The 15,434-nt window shown below is 65.1% G+C and overlaps 1 protein-coding gene across 1 annotated transcript; it reads right to left on the reverse strand.

Annotated features, from left to right (window-relative positions):
- DHH (desert hedgehog signaling molecule) lies at nt 1-15,088 on the reverse strand. Its single transcript, XM_039514855.1, has 3 exons — nt 14,724-15,088; nt 3,688-3,949; nt 1-2,053 (listed from the first exon to the last, which is right to left on the reverse strand). Exons 1-3 carry the CDS (start codon nt 15,030-15,032, stop codon nt 1,386-1,388), a joined length of 1,239 nt encoding a protein of 412 aa, XP_039370789.1. The 5' UTR covers nt 15,033-15,088; the 3' UTR covers nt 1-1,385.
- Nucleotides 15,089-15,434: the final 346 nt, after the last annotated feature.

The raw sequence follows: 15,434 nt of genomic DNA on the forward strand, positions 1-15,434 counted from the left end.
GATGCCCAGCCCCCCCGCAGCCACTAGCCCACGCAGGGTCTGGCTTCTCAAGCCAATGAGAGACCCCCACACAAGGGAACTCCTCTGACTTCAAAGCTCAGGGGCCCCCTGCCGGCCTATTCCTGCCCCAGTTGTGGGGCAGCTGGGCCAGAGGCCTGGCTGGAGCCCCCCCGCCCCACCCCCGGGGGCTCATTCTCTCTGGGCCCTGCTTTGGAGGAATGCGGGGGGGGCCCAGCCCGCCCACAGCCCGGCAGAGCCTGGCTTCCCACGTGGCCGAGGGTCTTGCGGTGCTGGTGGAGCCTCCTGCAGAGCGTGACTGCGTGCACGGCCCCCCCACCTTCCCCAGTGGGATCTGCGCTCAGGGGCCCTGCCGCTGTTCCTCCTTCCGAGGACCCCGAGGCAGCCACTGTGCAACCCCGGCCTTGCACAAACTCCTTGGTAGGGCGCTAACTGGGCCCAGCGCTGCCCCTCCCTCCTCCCGAGGGTGCAACGGGGGCGGCCGTGCCAGCTGCCTGCTGGCGGTGCCCATTCTGAGTGGGCCAGGGCAGAATCCCTCGCTGAACGCTTGGGGGAGACACGAGGAGGGTGGGCAGGTGGGTGCCGTGCCCAAGGAGAAGCCGGGGGTGAGGGTCATGCGGGGACAGGGGGGTGGCTGCAGGGTGAGGGCCTGGCAGGAGCATTAGTAACAGGAGGGAGGGATGGCCCGGGTCTGACCTGCTGCATTCGGTGGACTCGCAGCTGGGGAGCACAGTGAAGAACCCAGCTCCTGGGCTGTTCTTACAAACCCTCCGGGCCCAAGGCTGCCCCTTGCTCAGCCCAGGTGGGCACCACCCCAAACCGGCCTCGGGATTTCATCTCGAGCAGGGAAAGCAGCGAGTCCAGGCCCAGTCATGTGCTTATGTGAAGCAATAAATACAGGGACCGGGGTGTGGTTTGGGGCTCACCCACCCCCTCCGGACAGGGTCACCCCTACACCAGGGGGGCCACGAAGCAGATACAGAGGGGCAGCATCGGCTCCACGCGGCAGGGGCCAGACGCCCTGCAGTGGCGTGGTTACGGTGGCAGTCACACACGGCCGGGGCGCAGGAGCAGGCACCAGAGCGACACTGCTGAGTGCGCACCCACCCGCCCGGGGCTGGCGGCGAGACCCCGCTCTGCGAATGCCTGGGATGCTGTAACAAGGGACCGAGTACCCCCTCGCTCCCCTGCTGGGGGCCCGGCTTCCCATTCCCCCCCCCGAAGGCCTGGGTTCCCCTCCTGACCCCCAGGCCTCCAGGCATCCCAAGGCACTTGGAATAAAGCTTGGCAGCTGCTCTCGGTCCAGCGCCTCCTGCTTCCAGTTTGGTACGTTAACTTTGTCCGAGTCAGTGACTTTAACGCGGTCGCTAGGCGTGGAGGGAGTCCTGGCCCAGCACCCCCCACGCCAGCTGGTAGAGCAGCCGTGAGTACCAGTGCATGCCCGTCTCCGGCGCACTGCAGTTCTTGGCCTCGCCACTGGGGGGCAGCAGTGAGAGGAGGGTGTGGAAGAGCCGGAGGGGGGCGAAGGCGCGGTGGGCCCACTGGTGGCTCTCCAGGACGGCGTAGCAGGAGGCTAGCACCCCGTTGACCAGGAGGGTCCCACGTGATGTCAGTGGGGCGAACACCCCCACGCCCTCCTCCCGCGACACCCGCAGCACCCGGACTGGCTGCAGCCCGCGTCTGCCAGCGTGGTGGGCCAGCACCGAGTCGCCCGCCCGCACCCGCCTGGCGAAGACAGGCACGAAGCTGGCCGTGCCGTTGGCCGGGGCCTGGGCAGCGAACACCAGATGGGAGGGTGTGAGCAGCAGCCGGTGGGCGGGGCTCTCCGTCTCGATGGCCACGAAGGACACGCGCCGGCGCAGGTCGCGGTCCAGGAAAAGCAGCACCTCGGTGGGGACCACCTGGCCGCTCCGGTCCACGGCCAGCACCCAGTCACCAGGGCGCAGCTCCGACAGCCCCTTCCGCTGGCCGCTCCGCAGCGTCACCGTGGCGTGGCCCGGGAAGCAGCCGCCGGCCCGGCTGGCCAGGGAGTTATCTGCGGAAAGACAGAGGGTCCCATCAGCACTGCGGCACGTGTGGGGCAGAAAACACGCTGATGGAGGCACGGGGCAGACAGGTGGGCCACGGCCTGTCCACGTGGGGGATATTGGCACCTGCCTCGCCCCCACGGTGCAAGCCCTCCCCCGAGCAGAGCTGGTGCCGGGCACCAGGTGCAAACAGGGCTTGCATGGGGCAGAGAGACCAGTACCCAGCCCAGACAGACCCGGGCTTGTGATGCCTGCTCAGGCCAGGGGCGGAGCAGCTCCAGAGAAGCGCCGTAGGCACCTCCTGCAGCTGCCTGGTGGGGAAACCTTGAGATGTATCAACACTCCCCCAGCTCTGTCACTGGGAGGTAAAACCAAGGGACCTGATTGTGCTGCCCCGCGGGGTGTGGCCACACCAGTACACAACACGCCCTTGTGATCTCCGGCTGTTTCACTTTGCATCAGCAGAGCCAAGTGTGCAAGGTGCGGCGCACTGGAGAATCAGGCCCCTGTTTACGTAGGCCCTGCAGTATTTTGTCTGCTGCCTGCAGGGAGCACAAGTGAACTGGACAGGGCGTGTGGAAAGACACCGCAGCTCTGACAAAGAGCGGGGGGCTTGAACGGGGCTTCGAAATGACGCAAACACAAACTGGCTCTCAAGAGACAAAGCAGCAGGTGTTTACAACAGCACACGGCACACGCTCTCTCTCCTCATGGCACACAGGAAATCAGTCCCACTCCAACCCGGGAGTCGAGCCTGGAGGACTTGCCAGCGCGGTAATTCCAGTCTTAGTGCTCAGGCCGTGCTGGCTCGGGGACGAGCACTAGCCTGGCCTGGTTCACTTATTGTCCCTTCTCAGTTTGGCTTGGGCGCCAGTGCAGGCCTGGGGGCTTCGGGGACGGCTGGAAGGGGGGTGGGAGGGGAGATGGGATTTTTAAAAAATATTCTTAGTGAGTATTGCTAATGAGCTAGTTAGTAATTAGCCGTTGGTATTACTATAAGAATTCCTAACTAAGAACCCTCTCGGCACTGAATTTCTTTACAACAATCATAAGAACGATTCTCTTCGTGTTAGATTTTTGTGACACCCTTAACGCTAATGGGATGAGGAAGGGATTCTGCTGCTTCTGTGGCTGCAGTGCCTGGAAGCACCCCCCAAATCAGGGCCCCGCTCGCGGGAGAGGCAGGGCTTGCCCCAAAGACCCGACAGTCCGTATAGACAGCAGGTGGGGAGCTGGGAAGAGACTCGACCAAGGTCACAAAGCAGAGATGGGACTCGAACCCAGGAGTCCCCAGTCCCAGCCTAGTGCTCTGCCCGCTGGGGGTGCTGGGTGGGGCCATAGAAGGCAATTGAGGGGGTCGTGAGGTGTTGAAAATTTTATTTCAGATGAAGGCAAAGAAAATCTGCCCCCTCCCCCTCCCCACACACTCGCGGCGCTGCCCCCGCTCAGAACACACCCACCGAGCAATCACACCACTGAGCCGCAGCAACACGGTTCTTACTCTTACATGTGAACGGAAGCAAACGTCTGAATTCAACAAGGAGTCGCCGCCCTGACGAAGTCAAGGAACACGTGGCGCCCTGGGCCATGGGGGCAGAGCCAGGAGCCCTGTCCCCCACGGTACCACCCTGCTTCCCCTTACCTGCTTTCACCGACACGTGGACGTGGGCCTTGGACTCGTAGTAGACCCAGTCGAAGCCGGCCTCCACGGCCAGACGCGCCAGCAGGCCGTACTTCTCCCTGTCCCGGTCAGACGTGGTGATGTCCAGCGCCCGCCCCTCGTAGTGCAGCGAGTCGGGCAGGTGGTGCCCGTCTTCGTCCCAGCCCTCCGTCACCCGCAGCTTCACGCCAGGCCACGTGTTCAGCACAGCAATGGCCAGCACGTTCACACGCTCCTTGCAGCGCTGGCGAGGGAGAGCACGTACATCAGAGCTGGGTCAGACCCAGGGTCCCTCCAGCCCAGGGTCCTGTCTGCCGACAGCGGCCAGTGCCTGGGGCCCCCGAGGGAATGAACAGAACCGGGAATCACCAAGTGATCCAGCCCCCGTCGCCCATTCCCAGCTTCTGGCAAACAGGCCAGGGACCCCCTCCCTGCCCAGCCTGGCTAGTAGCCATCGATGGACCCCTGGCCTCCAGGAACTTCTCTAGTTCTTTTCTGAACCCTGCTATGGTCTTGGCCTTCACAACATCCTCTGGCGAGGAGTTCCACAGGTGACTGTGCGTTGTGTGAAGAAATATTTCCTTTTGTTTCTTTTAAACCTGCTGCCTAGTAATTTCATTTGGTGACCCCTAGTTCTTGTGTTATGAGAAGGAGTAAATAACACTCCCTTATTCACTTTCTCCACACCAGCCATGATTTTATAGCCCTCTGTCATATCCCCTCTTGGTCGTCTCTTTTCCAAGCTGAAAAGTCCCCATCTTATTAACCTCTCCTCATACGTTAACCCTTGCTGCTCCGGAGGCGCAGACAGAAGGGAGCTGGCATTACAGGAGGAGAATGCAGAGCTGGTTGGGGGGCTGCGAGGAGCGGGGACCCTGACATCAGAGGAGGAATGGTCCAAGGATGTGCTAAGAGATTTAGACAGCCCTGCCCTGCCTCAGCTGCCACCTGGGGTGCTCGGGGCAGGGGTGACTCTATGTTCTTTGCCACCCCAAGCACGGCAGTCAGGCGGCCTTCAGCAGCGTTTCTGTGGGAGGTCCGCCGGTTAGGCGGCTTCAGCGTGCACGCCGCCAAAGTACCACCGAATCCGCAGGACCGACAGACCTCCCGCAGGCACGCCGCCAAAGTACCACCGAATCCGCAGGACCGACAGACCTCCCGCAGGCACGCCGCCAAAGTACCACCGAATCCGCAGGACCGACAGACCTCCCGCAGGCACGCCGCCAAAGTACCACCGAATCCGCAGGACCGACAGACCTCCCGCAGGCACGCCGCCAAAGTACCACCGAATCCGCAGGACCGACAGACCTCCCGCAGACACGCCGCCGAAGTACCACCGAATCCGCAGGACCGACGGACCTCCGCAGGCACGCTGCCAAAGTACCACCGAATCCAGGACCGACGGACCTCCCGCAGGCACGCCGCCGAAGTACCACCGAATCCGCAGGACCGACGGACCTCCCGCAGGCACGCCGCCAAAGTACCACCGAATCCGCAGGACCGACAGACCTCCCGCAGGCACGCTGCCAAATTACCACCGAATCCGCAGGACCGACGGACCTCCCGCAGGCACGCCGCCGAAGTTCCACCGAATCCGCAGGACTGACAGACCTCCCGCAGGCACGCCGCCAAAGTACCACGCCAAAGTACCACCGAATCCGCAGGACCGACGGACCCCGCAGGCACGCCGCCAGTACCACCGAATCCGCAGGACCGACGGACCTCCGCAGGCACGCCGCCAGTACCACCTACCACGAATCCGCAGGACTGACAGACCTCCCGCAGGCACGCCGCCAAAGTACCACCGAATCCGCAGGACCGACAGACCTCCCGCAGGCACGCCGCCAAAGTACCACCGAATCCGCAGGACCGACAGACCTCCCGCAGGCACGCCGCCGAAGTACCACCGAATCCGCAGGACCGACGGACCTCCCGCAGGCATGCCGCCCGGTACCACCGAATCCGCAGGACCGACGGACCTCCCGCAGGCACGCCGCCGGTACCACCGAATCCGCAGGACCGACGGACCTCCCGCAGGCACGCCGCCGGTACCACCGAATCCGCAGGACCGACGGACCTCCCGCAGGCACGCCGCCAAGTACCACCGAATCCGCAGGACCGACGGACCCCGCAGGCACGCCGCCCACCGAATCCGCAGGACCGACGGACCTCCGCAGGCACCCCGCCAAAGTACCACCGAATCCGGAGGTCCGTCGGTCCCCGCCGCAGGCACGCCGCCGAAGTACCACCGAATCCGCAGGACCGACGGACCTCCCGCAGGCACGCCGCCGAAGTACCACCGAATCCGCAGGACCGACGGACCACACGCAGGCACGCCGCCGAAGTACCACAGAATCCGCAGGAGCGACGGACTTCGCAGGCACGCCGAAGTACCACCGAATCCGCAGGACCGACGGACCCCCCGCGGGCACGCCGCCAAAGTACCACCGAATCCGCAGGACCGACGGACCCCCCGCAGGCACGCCGCCGAAGTACCACCGAATCCGCAGGACCGACAGACCTCCCGCAGGCACGCCGCCGAAGTACCACCGAATCCGCAGGACCGACAGACCTCCGGCAGGCACGCCGCCAAAGTACCACCGAATCCGCAGGACCGACGGACCTCCCGCAGGCACGCCGCCGAAGTACCACCGAATCCGCAGGACCGACGGACCTCCCGCAGGCACGCCGCCGAAGTACCACCGAATCCGCAGGACCGACGGACCTCCCGCAGGCACGCCGCCAAAGTACCACCGAATCCGCAGGACCGACGGACCCCCCGCAGGCACGCCGCGCGGTACCACCAAGGGCACGCCGCCAAAGTACCACCGAATCCGCAGGACCGACGGACCCCCCGCAGGCACGCCGCCGAAGTACCACCGAATCCGCAGGACCGACGGACCCCCCGCAGGCACGCCGCCGAAGTACCACCGAATCCGCAGGACTGACAGACCTCCCGCAGGCACGCCGCCAAAGTACCACCGAATCCGCAGGACCGACGGACCTCCCGCAGGCACGCCGCCAAAGTACCACCGAATCCGCAGGACCGACAGACCTCCCGCAGGCACGCCGCCGAAGTACCACCGAATCCGCAGGACCGACAGACCTCCCGCAGGCACGCCGCCAAAGTACCACCGAATCCGCAGGACCGACGGACCTCCCGCAGGCACGCCGCCAAAGTACCACCGAATCCGCAGGACCGACGGACCTCCCGCAGGCACGCCGCCGAAGTACCACCGAATCCGCAGGACCGACGGACCTCCCGCAGGCACGCCGCCGAAGTACCACCGAATCCGCAGGACCGACGGACCTCCCGCAGGCACGCCGCCGAAGTACCACCGAATCCGCAGGACCGACGGACCTCCCGCAGGCACGCCGCCGAAGTACCACCGAATCCGCAGGACTGACAGACCTCCCGCAGGCACGCCGCGCCAAGTACCACCGAATCCGCAGGACCGACGGACTTCGCAGGCACGCCGCCTAAGTACCACCGAATCCGCAGGACCGACAGACCTCCCGCAGGCACGCCGCCAAAGTACCACCGAATCCGCAGGACCGACAGACCTCCCGCAGGCACGCCGCCAAAGTACCACCGAATCCGCAGGACCGACAGACCTCCCGCAGGCACGCCGCCGAAGTACCACCGAATCCGCAGGACCGACAGACCTCCCGCAGGCACGCCGCCGAAGGCTGCCTCACTACCACCCTCATGGCGACCGGCAGGCCGCCCCCGCAGCTTGCCGCCCGAGCACGCGCTTGCTGCGCTGTTGCCTGGAGCTGCCCCTGGCTGGGGGGCCCCCAGCTGAAGGACGATGGAGATGCTGTTGCAAGGGACAGAGGCCAGGCCTCCGGCCGATTTTTAATTCCTTGGAGCTGGCCATTTTCACTGACAGGGACAGCGAGTGGGGGAGACAGGGGAGGGCAAAGGCAGCAGCACCCCCATAGTCCCACAGCTTTGCTGGTTCACAAGCCTAATTCCTTCTCTAGACTGGCGCCAGCCAGTGCCACCGGGCGCCGGGGCAGGCCGCCCAGGTTTTCAGGGGATTTCAGCAGAGACAGGGGCACTGCCATGCCGGACACTGCCACCCACAGCGGCTCGCCGGCTAAGGCCTCGCTCCGGCACTCAGCGCATGGAGACCCGCCCGAGGCCAGGGCAGCAGGCAGCTTTCCCCCGGCTTGGCCCACAAGGGCCGCCTGGAGCCAGCTTGTCCCTGCAGCCCAGCCAAGGCCACCGGACCAGGCCGCCGCGGGTGGGCAGGGCATTAGCCCACGAAGGGGAAGGCACATTGCCACAGGGCAGCAGCACTGGCAGCGATAGAAACACCCGCCCAGGGCCCCACCCACTGAGTCAGGCTGGCTCCCCGAGCTCCCGCGGGGGCTGTGGTGACCCCCCCAATTCACAAGCTTGGGAGCTGAGTCTGCAGCACAAGGCGAGAGGTGTGATTTTCCCTGCGCTCTCCTGGCGTCCCTTTGCCGGCTGAAACTGGTGACCCCCAGGTGTGACACCCGCCGCCCCCTCTCCTCCCTTCGCCCCCCAGCCACACCCAGTTGCCCCCACTCCCTGCCTCGCCGGACGGTTCTGGGCAGCTCCCAGAACCAGCCCCTTCCCCTCCTCCTGCTCTATCGCCCGGCCCTGGAGCCTGGCTCCTCAGGCCTGCGCCCCCCAGCAGAGCCCGGCTCCCTCCCACAGCCACGGGCATCGGTACCGAATGAAAGAGAAGCGGAGAGAGGCCAGGACACAGACAGCGCAGTGCGGGTGAACTGGGCCAGGTTCTGAGCGCCCAGTGAGACCAAGGGGGGGCCTTTTTCCAGGGCCTGGCTTCTCGCCAGAAGCTGGCACCAAATGCCCTGAGCAGGGACCCCGGTGGGCACAGACGCCCCACGGCCCCACGGAGCCGTGCCAGGGATGGCGCCACATGGGGATGGGACACCTGGGTCTGGCTGAAGAACTAAAGCTGAGAGAGGGAATAAAGATTAAACTGGGTCTGTCTGCCCCCGCCCAGCCGAAACCAGCACCCACCAGCTCCCCCCAGAAACACACAGACCAGCTCCTTAATGGGTGATTCATTAACTCGGGTCAGCCCAGAGGGAATGGCTAATCCGTGAGCAGGGGGGCGGGAACCAGGACTCCTGGGTTCTACACCCCGTCTGGAATTGTCTCCCTCGGTGACCTCGCTGTTCGGGGCCGTGGGGAGCCTTCCCCCCTTGCAAAGCAATGAATCTCTTGATTGAAAGGTGCTATGCCCCATAGATTCATCCAACCTGCTGCAGACCCACGTACACTTTGTCCTCAAACAGTTTCCAGGTGCCACAGGATTCTTTGCTAATTTCCAGGTTATTTATCTATTATGCCATTCATTCTTCCTGCACAGAACTGCAGCCACCTCTGGGGGGAGGCGGAGCAGCTCTGTATAACAGCAGCGCTGCCCAGCAGCTTTACAAACCAAACAAACAGCACATTACAATCAGAATCCCGCTCGATTCCCTCCCGATGTGGAAATGCAACAACTGGCAACAAAAGCCAGAGGCTGAGATAAGCTCAGCGAGGAGAGGCTGAGGCAAAGGCAACGGGAAAGGCTGGAGTGGCAGCAAACATCCCGAGTCTCCTGCCCCGCACAGGCCTCAGCCCAGTCTCTGCCTCTCCTCTTCACCCCCAGCGCTCCCCCAAATCTGCCCCCCAAGCGTCATTAACTCTCCTGCAGCTTTCGCTCCTGGCAGCCACTTTCCTTCCTTCTTCCCTCCCTCCCTGGGCTCCTTCCACTGAGCCCTTCGGCGCCGAGCCACCTGCGGCTGCAGCCCACCCAGTGTCAGGCCTAGGAAAAGCCGGAGAGCCGAGCCGGGGCCTTGGGGGCAGGCAGGGTGGGCGGGGAGCAGCAAGGGGAAGGAACGAGAGGGGCAGACGGAGAGATGGGGGGCGCGGGTGGCATTTACACCACTAGAAAGGGAACAAAGTCAGATTGATGGCGTGCAGGGGAGGAGGGAAGGGCCGGCAGAGGAATGTGCTGCACTTCTCTCGCCTCGCAGCACAATAGCTGTTTTCCAGCCCGAGAATTACTTAACTCGGCGAGAATTTCAAATCCTCCGGTTCAACAAGGAAAGAACAGCAAAGTCATCAGCTCTGCCACAAAGGACCCATTCAGCGGCCTTGCCCCCCCACAGCCGGTGTCAGCAAGGGGGAAAGTGCACCATGGGAGGGGCGGCCACGGGACCCCACTCCACGGCCAATTCCCCCCCCCCTTGCAGGACTGCAGCAGCCACTGACCAGGATCGGGGCCTTGCAAGGGTGGGGGCTGGAGCAGTGCACAGGAGAGGTTGGTGTGCTGGCCACCAGGGGGTCGGGCTGGAGAAGAGCAGAATATCCCCCGGGGGGAGGAGTGCTGGGCATTTGGGGGGGCCCTTTTAGCTAGACTCACCCTCCGCGCACGCACCTAGGCTGGGGATCCCCCCGATAGCATGCACTTTCCATAGTGGTGAACAGAGTGGCTGGGGGAGGCACCTTCTGGGGTACCCAGACCAGCCAAGGGATGGATGAACTCCCAGGCCTGAACTCTAGTGGCCAGACACCCCATAAAAGTCAGGGTGCAGCAGCCAAATTTCAAGGTGGCTAATTCCACTCAGCAGCACCACCTGCCACCACACTTCCAGCTGGATAATATTCGTCCTAAACAGCCGCATGGCTCTTAACCAGCCGCCACACTCCCCCCCAGAGGAGGCTGCATCTCAGTGCTGGGCAAGTGATCCCTTTTGTGTGCGACTCTGGAACAGCTTCTGCGTTGTGCCCCAGAGGGTAGCCTGGGCGATGGGGTCTCTGCCTGGGTGATCTGCCACATGCCGGTGGAGTGGGGATCGCGGTCTTTCAAGTCCTCCCGCAGGCCTCTGGGCTGCAGTTAGGGGTTCTTGAAAACTGGGTTCCTTCCATCCCCCCGAGATACCCCAATGCCCTGCCCCAGCAAGGACACGATGCCCTCCTGGCCCCTGCCCACAGCATGGCAGCCTCGGGGGAAGCAGCCCAGAAGAAGGCAAGACAGTAGCAAGGCGAAATCATACCAGCTGCTCCCTCCCGGGAAGCTCCGGCTGGGAGAGGGTTTATCACTAAATGAATAATCAAATAAAGAAAAAAGTAACCGCTTCCCTCTAGCCTTGACATTATTCTCATAGCAGGAGGGCGAGACTGGCGCGCGGGCAGGGGAGCCGGGAGCCTGGGAAGGAGAGAGGGGCAGGCGGTGAAAAGAGCCATCGAGCGGGAGAACAAGGGGGAGGAGCCAGGGAGCAGGGCGGATGGAGAGAGAATGGAGACAGAGCCAAGCCGCCTGGACCAGGACCAGGACCAGGACCGGGGGAGCCCGAGGCAGCCTCCTCCAGCACCATGGCAACAGGATAACGAGCAGCCAAGGGCATCCCCCTCGCTGCCCCAGGCTGCCAGGATGGGGAGACACAGAACTTCCCTCCTGCCAGCTCGCCCAGCCCCCCATTTGCCCCAGTGGGGTACGGGACCCCATGACCGTTGCTTGCCATTCGGAGTCCCTGCACCTCCCATGGCAGCCGGCCAAGCCCAGCTGCGTGGCCATGGGAGCTCTGACCTGCAGAGGCAGCCGCAGGTCACCAGCTGCATGGCTCCGAGGGCCAGAGGCTGCCAGGAGCACGGTCCCGGAGCAGCTCAATAGGGGCATTTTCAGGCACCTCTGAGGCAGGATGGGGAAACCAAGAGAAGCAGCAAGTGCTGCCAGGACAGGAGAGGGGGAGCAACACCCCAGCACAAAACCCCTCTGCCCAGCCCCAGACCCTGCCCAGCGCAGCTTGCGCCCCGGTGACCCGTCACCCAAGACTCTCAAAGCACAGAGCAGCCCTGGGATATAGGTACCGTGGTATCCCCATGTCAGAGCTGGGGAAACTGAGGCACGGAGCAGGGCCGGAACTAGCCAGTGAGTCCGGGCTGCCGGCAGGGAGAGATCATCATCATTCATTCATGCCCGTCACCCCAACCGGGGTATGGGCCGCCAACCACAGATCTCCATAGTCTTCTATCCTGGGCCAAAGCCAGCTGTTATTAATGACCTGGAAGAGGGGCTGAGCAGGGGGTGAGGGAAGACACCAGGTTACTGAGGTTAGTGAAGACCGGGAGAGGGACCCTCAATCTGGGCCTGGCCCACAGGGGGTGGATCACTCGCTAATTCCCTGTTCCGTTCACTCCCTCTGAAGCATCTGGCACCATGGCTGATACGCTGGGGATCCCCACAGTGCAAACCCCAAGGATGGAGCTGAATTGGCCGGGCGAGGACCAGCTGTAACGGACTAACGTGCCCACTCCCCTCCTAGTGCTGCAAACGGAACCCAGGAGTCCTAGCTCCCATTCCAACCAACACTGGACACATCCCATCAACGCCCCCACTCCCGGGTTGCTAAGGCCTGAATCTTCCAGGGTACTGGTTCACTCCTGGAGGGAAGGGCCCACCCCAGGGTGTGGCCCCCTTGCCAAGCACAGACTCACCCCAACGCCGCGGCAGGAAACACCCACCCCGGCGCTCCCGGTTCCCGGCGCTCTCCATGCGCCCCCACACCCCATTGTCTCTCCTCCAGCACAGCCGGCTCATTCTGCTCCCAGAGCCGGCACGCCCACCATCCTGTGCCATCCAGACCCAGTCTGGCTGCCAGCCTCCCCCTTTGCCCAGGCGACGGGCATTGGGTGACTCAGCAGGAGGAAATGAATCCGCGATGCAGTCAGCGTGCCCACCCACGGACATGCGAGAAGCTGAAATGTCACCGGCTCGCACGACCCAGGAGCCAGAGTTCCCCTGGCACTGCTGGGACCTGGCATTGGCCACCCTAGGGGGCGGTTACACCAAATATCGTAGCTAAGGGGCATGGCACGACCATGTCCCCCTCTCTGGGGCACAGCCTGGCCCCAGGGCTGCCCCCAGATGGGCCTGCACCTCCTCGGCCAGGGTGCCCGGGGGTTTCCCTCCATCATGTTACATTGCTCATCGCCAGGCCCCTGTTGCTGCAATGTGGGTCAGTCTCAGTGGGTGGGGCTGGTGGAACAGCTGGCCAGTCCTGGCCCAACTACTTCTACGTGTTGCTAGCACTACGTTCACCCGTGGAACTCGCTGCCCCAGGACGGTTCAGACGCAGAAAGCGCCGTCAGCTGTGCTGGGGTCGGAAACTCTGCTTTGTGCATGTTTCAGCCTGGAGCCTTCAGCCCCCAGGCAGCCACTCCCCAGCTAACAGACCTGTTAGGGGCGCTGTTCCATCCACCCAAGGGACTTATCTGCTTCCCGCTGCCTGACTGTCCCAGCACCTCCTGGGCAGCAGGGCAGCGCCGTTATCCCCATTTGTGCAGTGGAGAAACTGAGGCACAGAGAAGCCACATGACTGGCTTGTGTTCATACAATCTGTGGCAGAGCAGCGACCGGACCCCAGGTCTCCCGGGACCAAGCCCCGGGGCCACCCATCTCCTTGTAACCTTTGCAACAAACCAGAGCAACACAGGAACCCTCGGTGAATGTCCCCAGGGTCGGCCGAGTCTCAAAGCCTGGAGAACACGGCCAGGGCGTGGGGGTGGAGAGGGGGCCAGGTGCAGGTTTTCCTGGGCCCTGTTGTTAAAGTGCATCTCTGCATGTAACCCCGAGCTGTCAGAGGGACCAACAGCGGCTTTACTGTGAGCCAGGGCCCTAGCATCGCTTCACCTCCCCTGCAAGCCATGGAGCCCTCAGCAGGGACATGAGATGGGATGAGACGTCCCAGGCCCCCATTGCCCACCCTGCCTGCGCTGCAGCGGGGTCTCTGCTCTCCCCCCTCCCCGCCCCAGGAGCTGCCCCTTTGGCCGTATCTTCCCTGCCAAGATGGGGTGGGGGGCAGCCACGACCCGGCCTGGCTACATGGGGGGAAGCTCCCTGGGCCTGTCTCCACTGGGCTCTGACAGAGAGAGAAAGCGCCTGGGGGTGACCCTGCTGGGATTGAATCTCTGCACCCGGCATAGACGGGGGATCTGCCCCGCCCTCGGGCAGATACGGAGCATGGAGATCCCAGGCGAGGGCCACAGGGCGCAGTGGGAGCCACCATGCCTGTGTCTAGCACAGGGCCCGTATCACCTGAGCCCAGGCCGGCCCGTGCCTCAGTGTCCCTGTCTGTGAAATGGGGGAGTTGGCAGGAGCTGGGCTCTGAGGAGGTGGAAACGCTGAACTGGAGCTGGCCAGGTGCTCCCGGGGCTGTGGCAGGGCAGAGCAGCCATTCCGGCTGGCTGCTACTCACCTGTCACAGAGAGCAGCCAGAGGGGCCCCCCAGCCTGAGCACCCCCTGCGCGTCACCCCCAACAGCTGGACCCCTCCCGGGAGCCTCCAGCGCTCCTTGCTGCTGTGGGGGTTCCCAGCCCTCAGAGCTGGGTCTGGGACACCTGGGGAGGGGGTGCAGAGTCGGGGAGGGATGCGGGGGGGGTGCAGAGTCGGGGAGGGGTGCGGGCGGGGGTGCAGAGTCGGGGAGGGTGCGGGGTCAGGAGGGTGCAGGGTCGGGGGTCGGCGGGAGTTCAGCATCGGGAGGTGCGGGGTGCAGAGTCGGGGGTCGCTGGGGTGCAGCGTCGGGGAGGGGTGCGGGGGTGCAGGGTCAGGAGGGTGCAGGGTCGGGGGTCGGCGGGGGGTGCAGCGTCGGGGGGCCGCCAGAGCAGCTCCAGGCCGCCCCGGGAGCTCGGAACCCAGCCAACCCCCGGGCAGCCGCAAAGCGCCGGGTCTGGAACAAGCTGCAGGCGGGTCCGGGCCGCCCCCCAGGACACGGGCCGGGAACTGACCCCCCAGCCGGGATCCAGCTCCAAAGGTGCCGCTGCCGGGCAGCCCCCAGCCCGCTCCCCCCTTGTCCCTGGACGGCTCCGGCCCCGACTCGCCCTGCAGAGCACCCGGGCTCCGGGCACCAGCCGCCGGGCCGGGTTAATGGGTAACGGGGCGCAGGGGAGCCCGGCTCAGCGAGCGGGGACCGGCCCCGGCGAGGGCGGCCCGGGGCAGCAGCGGGGCCCGGGGGCGGCCGCCCCTTACCTGGCTCATGAGCCGGTCCGCCCCCGTGTTCTCCTCGTCCTTGAAGATGATGTCGGGGTTGTAGTTGGGCACCAGGTCCCGGAACCGCTCGGCGCGGCGCCCCAGCCGGCCCTCGGCCCGCCCGCTGGCCGCCAGCGTCTGCTCCGGCACGTTGGGCACGAACTGCTTGTAGCGCAGCGGGACCAGGTGCCGCCGGGCCTGTCGCCTGCGCCCCGGCGGGCCCCGGCCCGGCCCGCAGCCCCGGCCCGGCAGCAGCAGGCAGCAGGCCAGGCAGAGCAGGCTGAGCGCCAGCGGCCCGTGCCAGGGCATCGCGGGGCCTGACCGACGGCTCAGCGGCCTCCCGCGGCTCCGCGCTCCCGCATGGGTCCGGCGCCAGGGACCCGCGACAGCCCCGGGACCCCTCCGGGCACGGCCGCCCCGGGACCCCTCCGGGCACGGCCGCCTCTAGGAACCGGGGACCCCTCCGGGCACGGCCGCCTCTAGGAACCGGGGACCCCTCCTGGCACCGCCGCCCCTAGGAACCGGGGACCCCTCCGGGCACCGCCGCCCCTAGGAACCGGGGACCCCTCCGGGCACCGCCGCCCCGGGACCCCTCCTGACACCGCTGCCCCTAGGAACCGGGGACCCCTCTTGGCACCGCCGCCCCTAGGAACCGGGGACCCCTCCGGGCACCGCCGCCCCTAGGAACCGGGGACCCCTCCGGTCACGGCC

Source organism: Mauremys reevesii, linkage group 25 (genome assembly GCF_016161935.1).
Source record: "Mauremys reevesii isolate NIE-2019 linkage group 25, ASM1616193v1, whole genome shotgun sequence".
Taxonomy (NCBI): domain Eukaryota; kingdom Metazoa; phylum Chordata; order Testudines; family Geoemydidae; genus Mauremys; species Mauremys reevesii.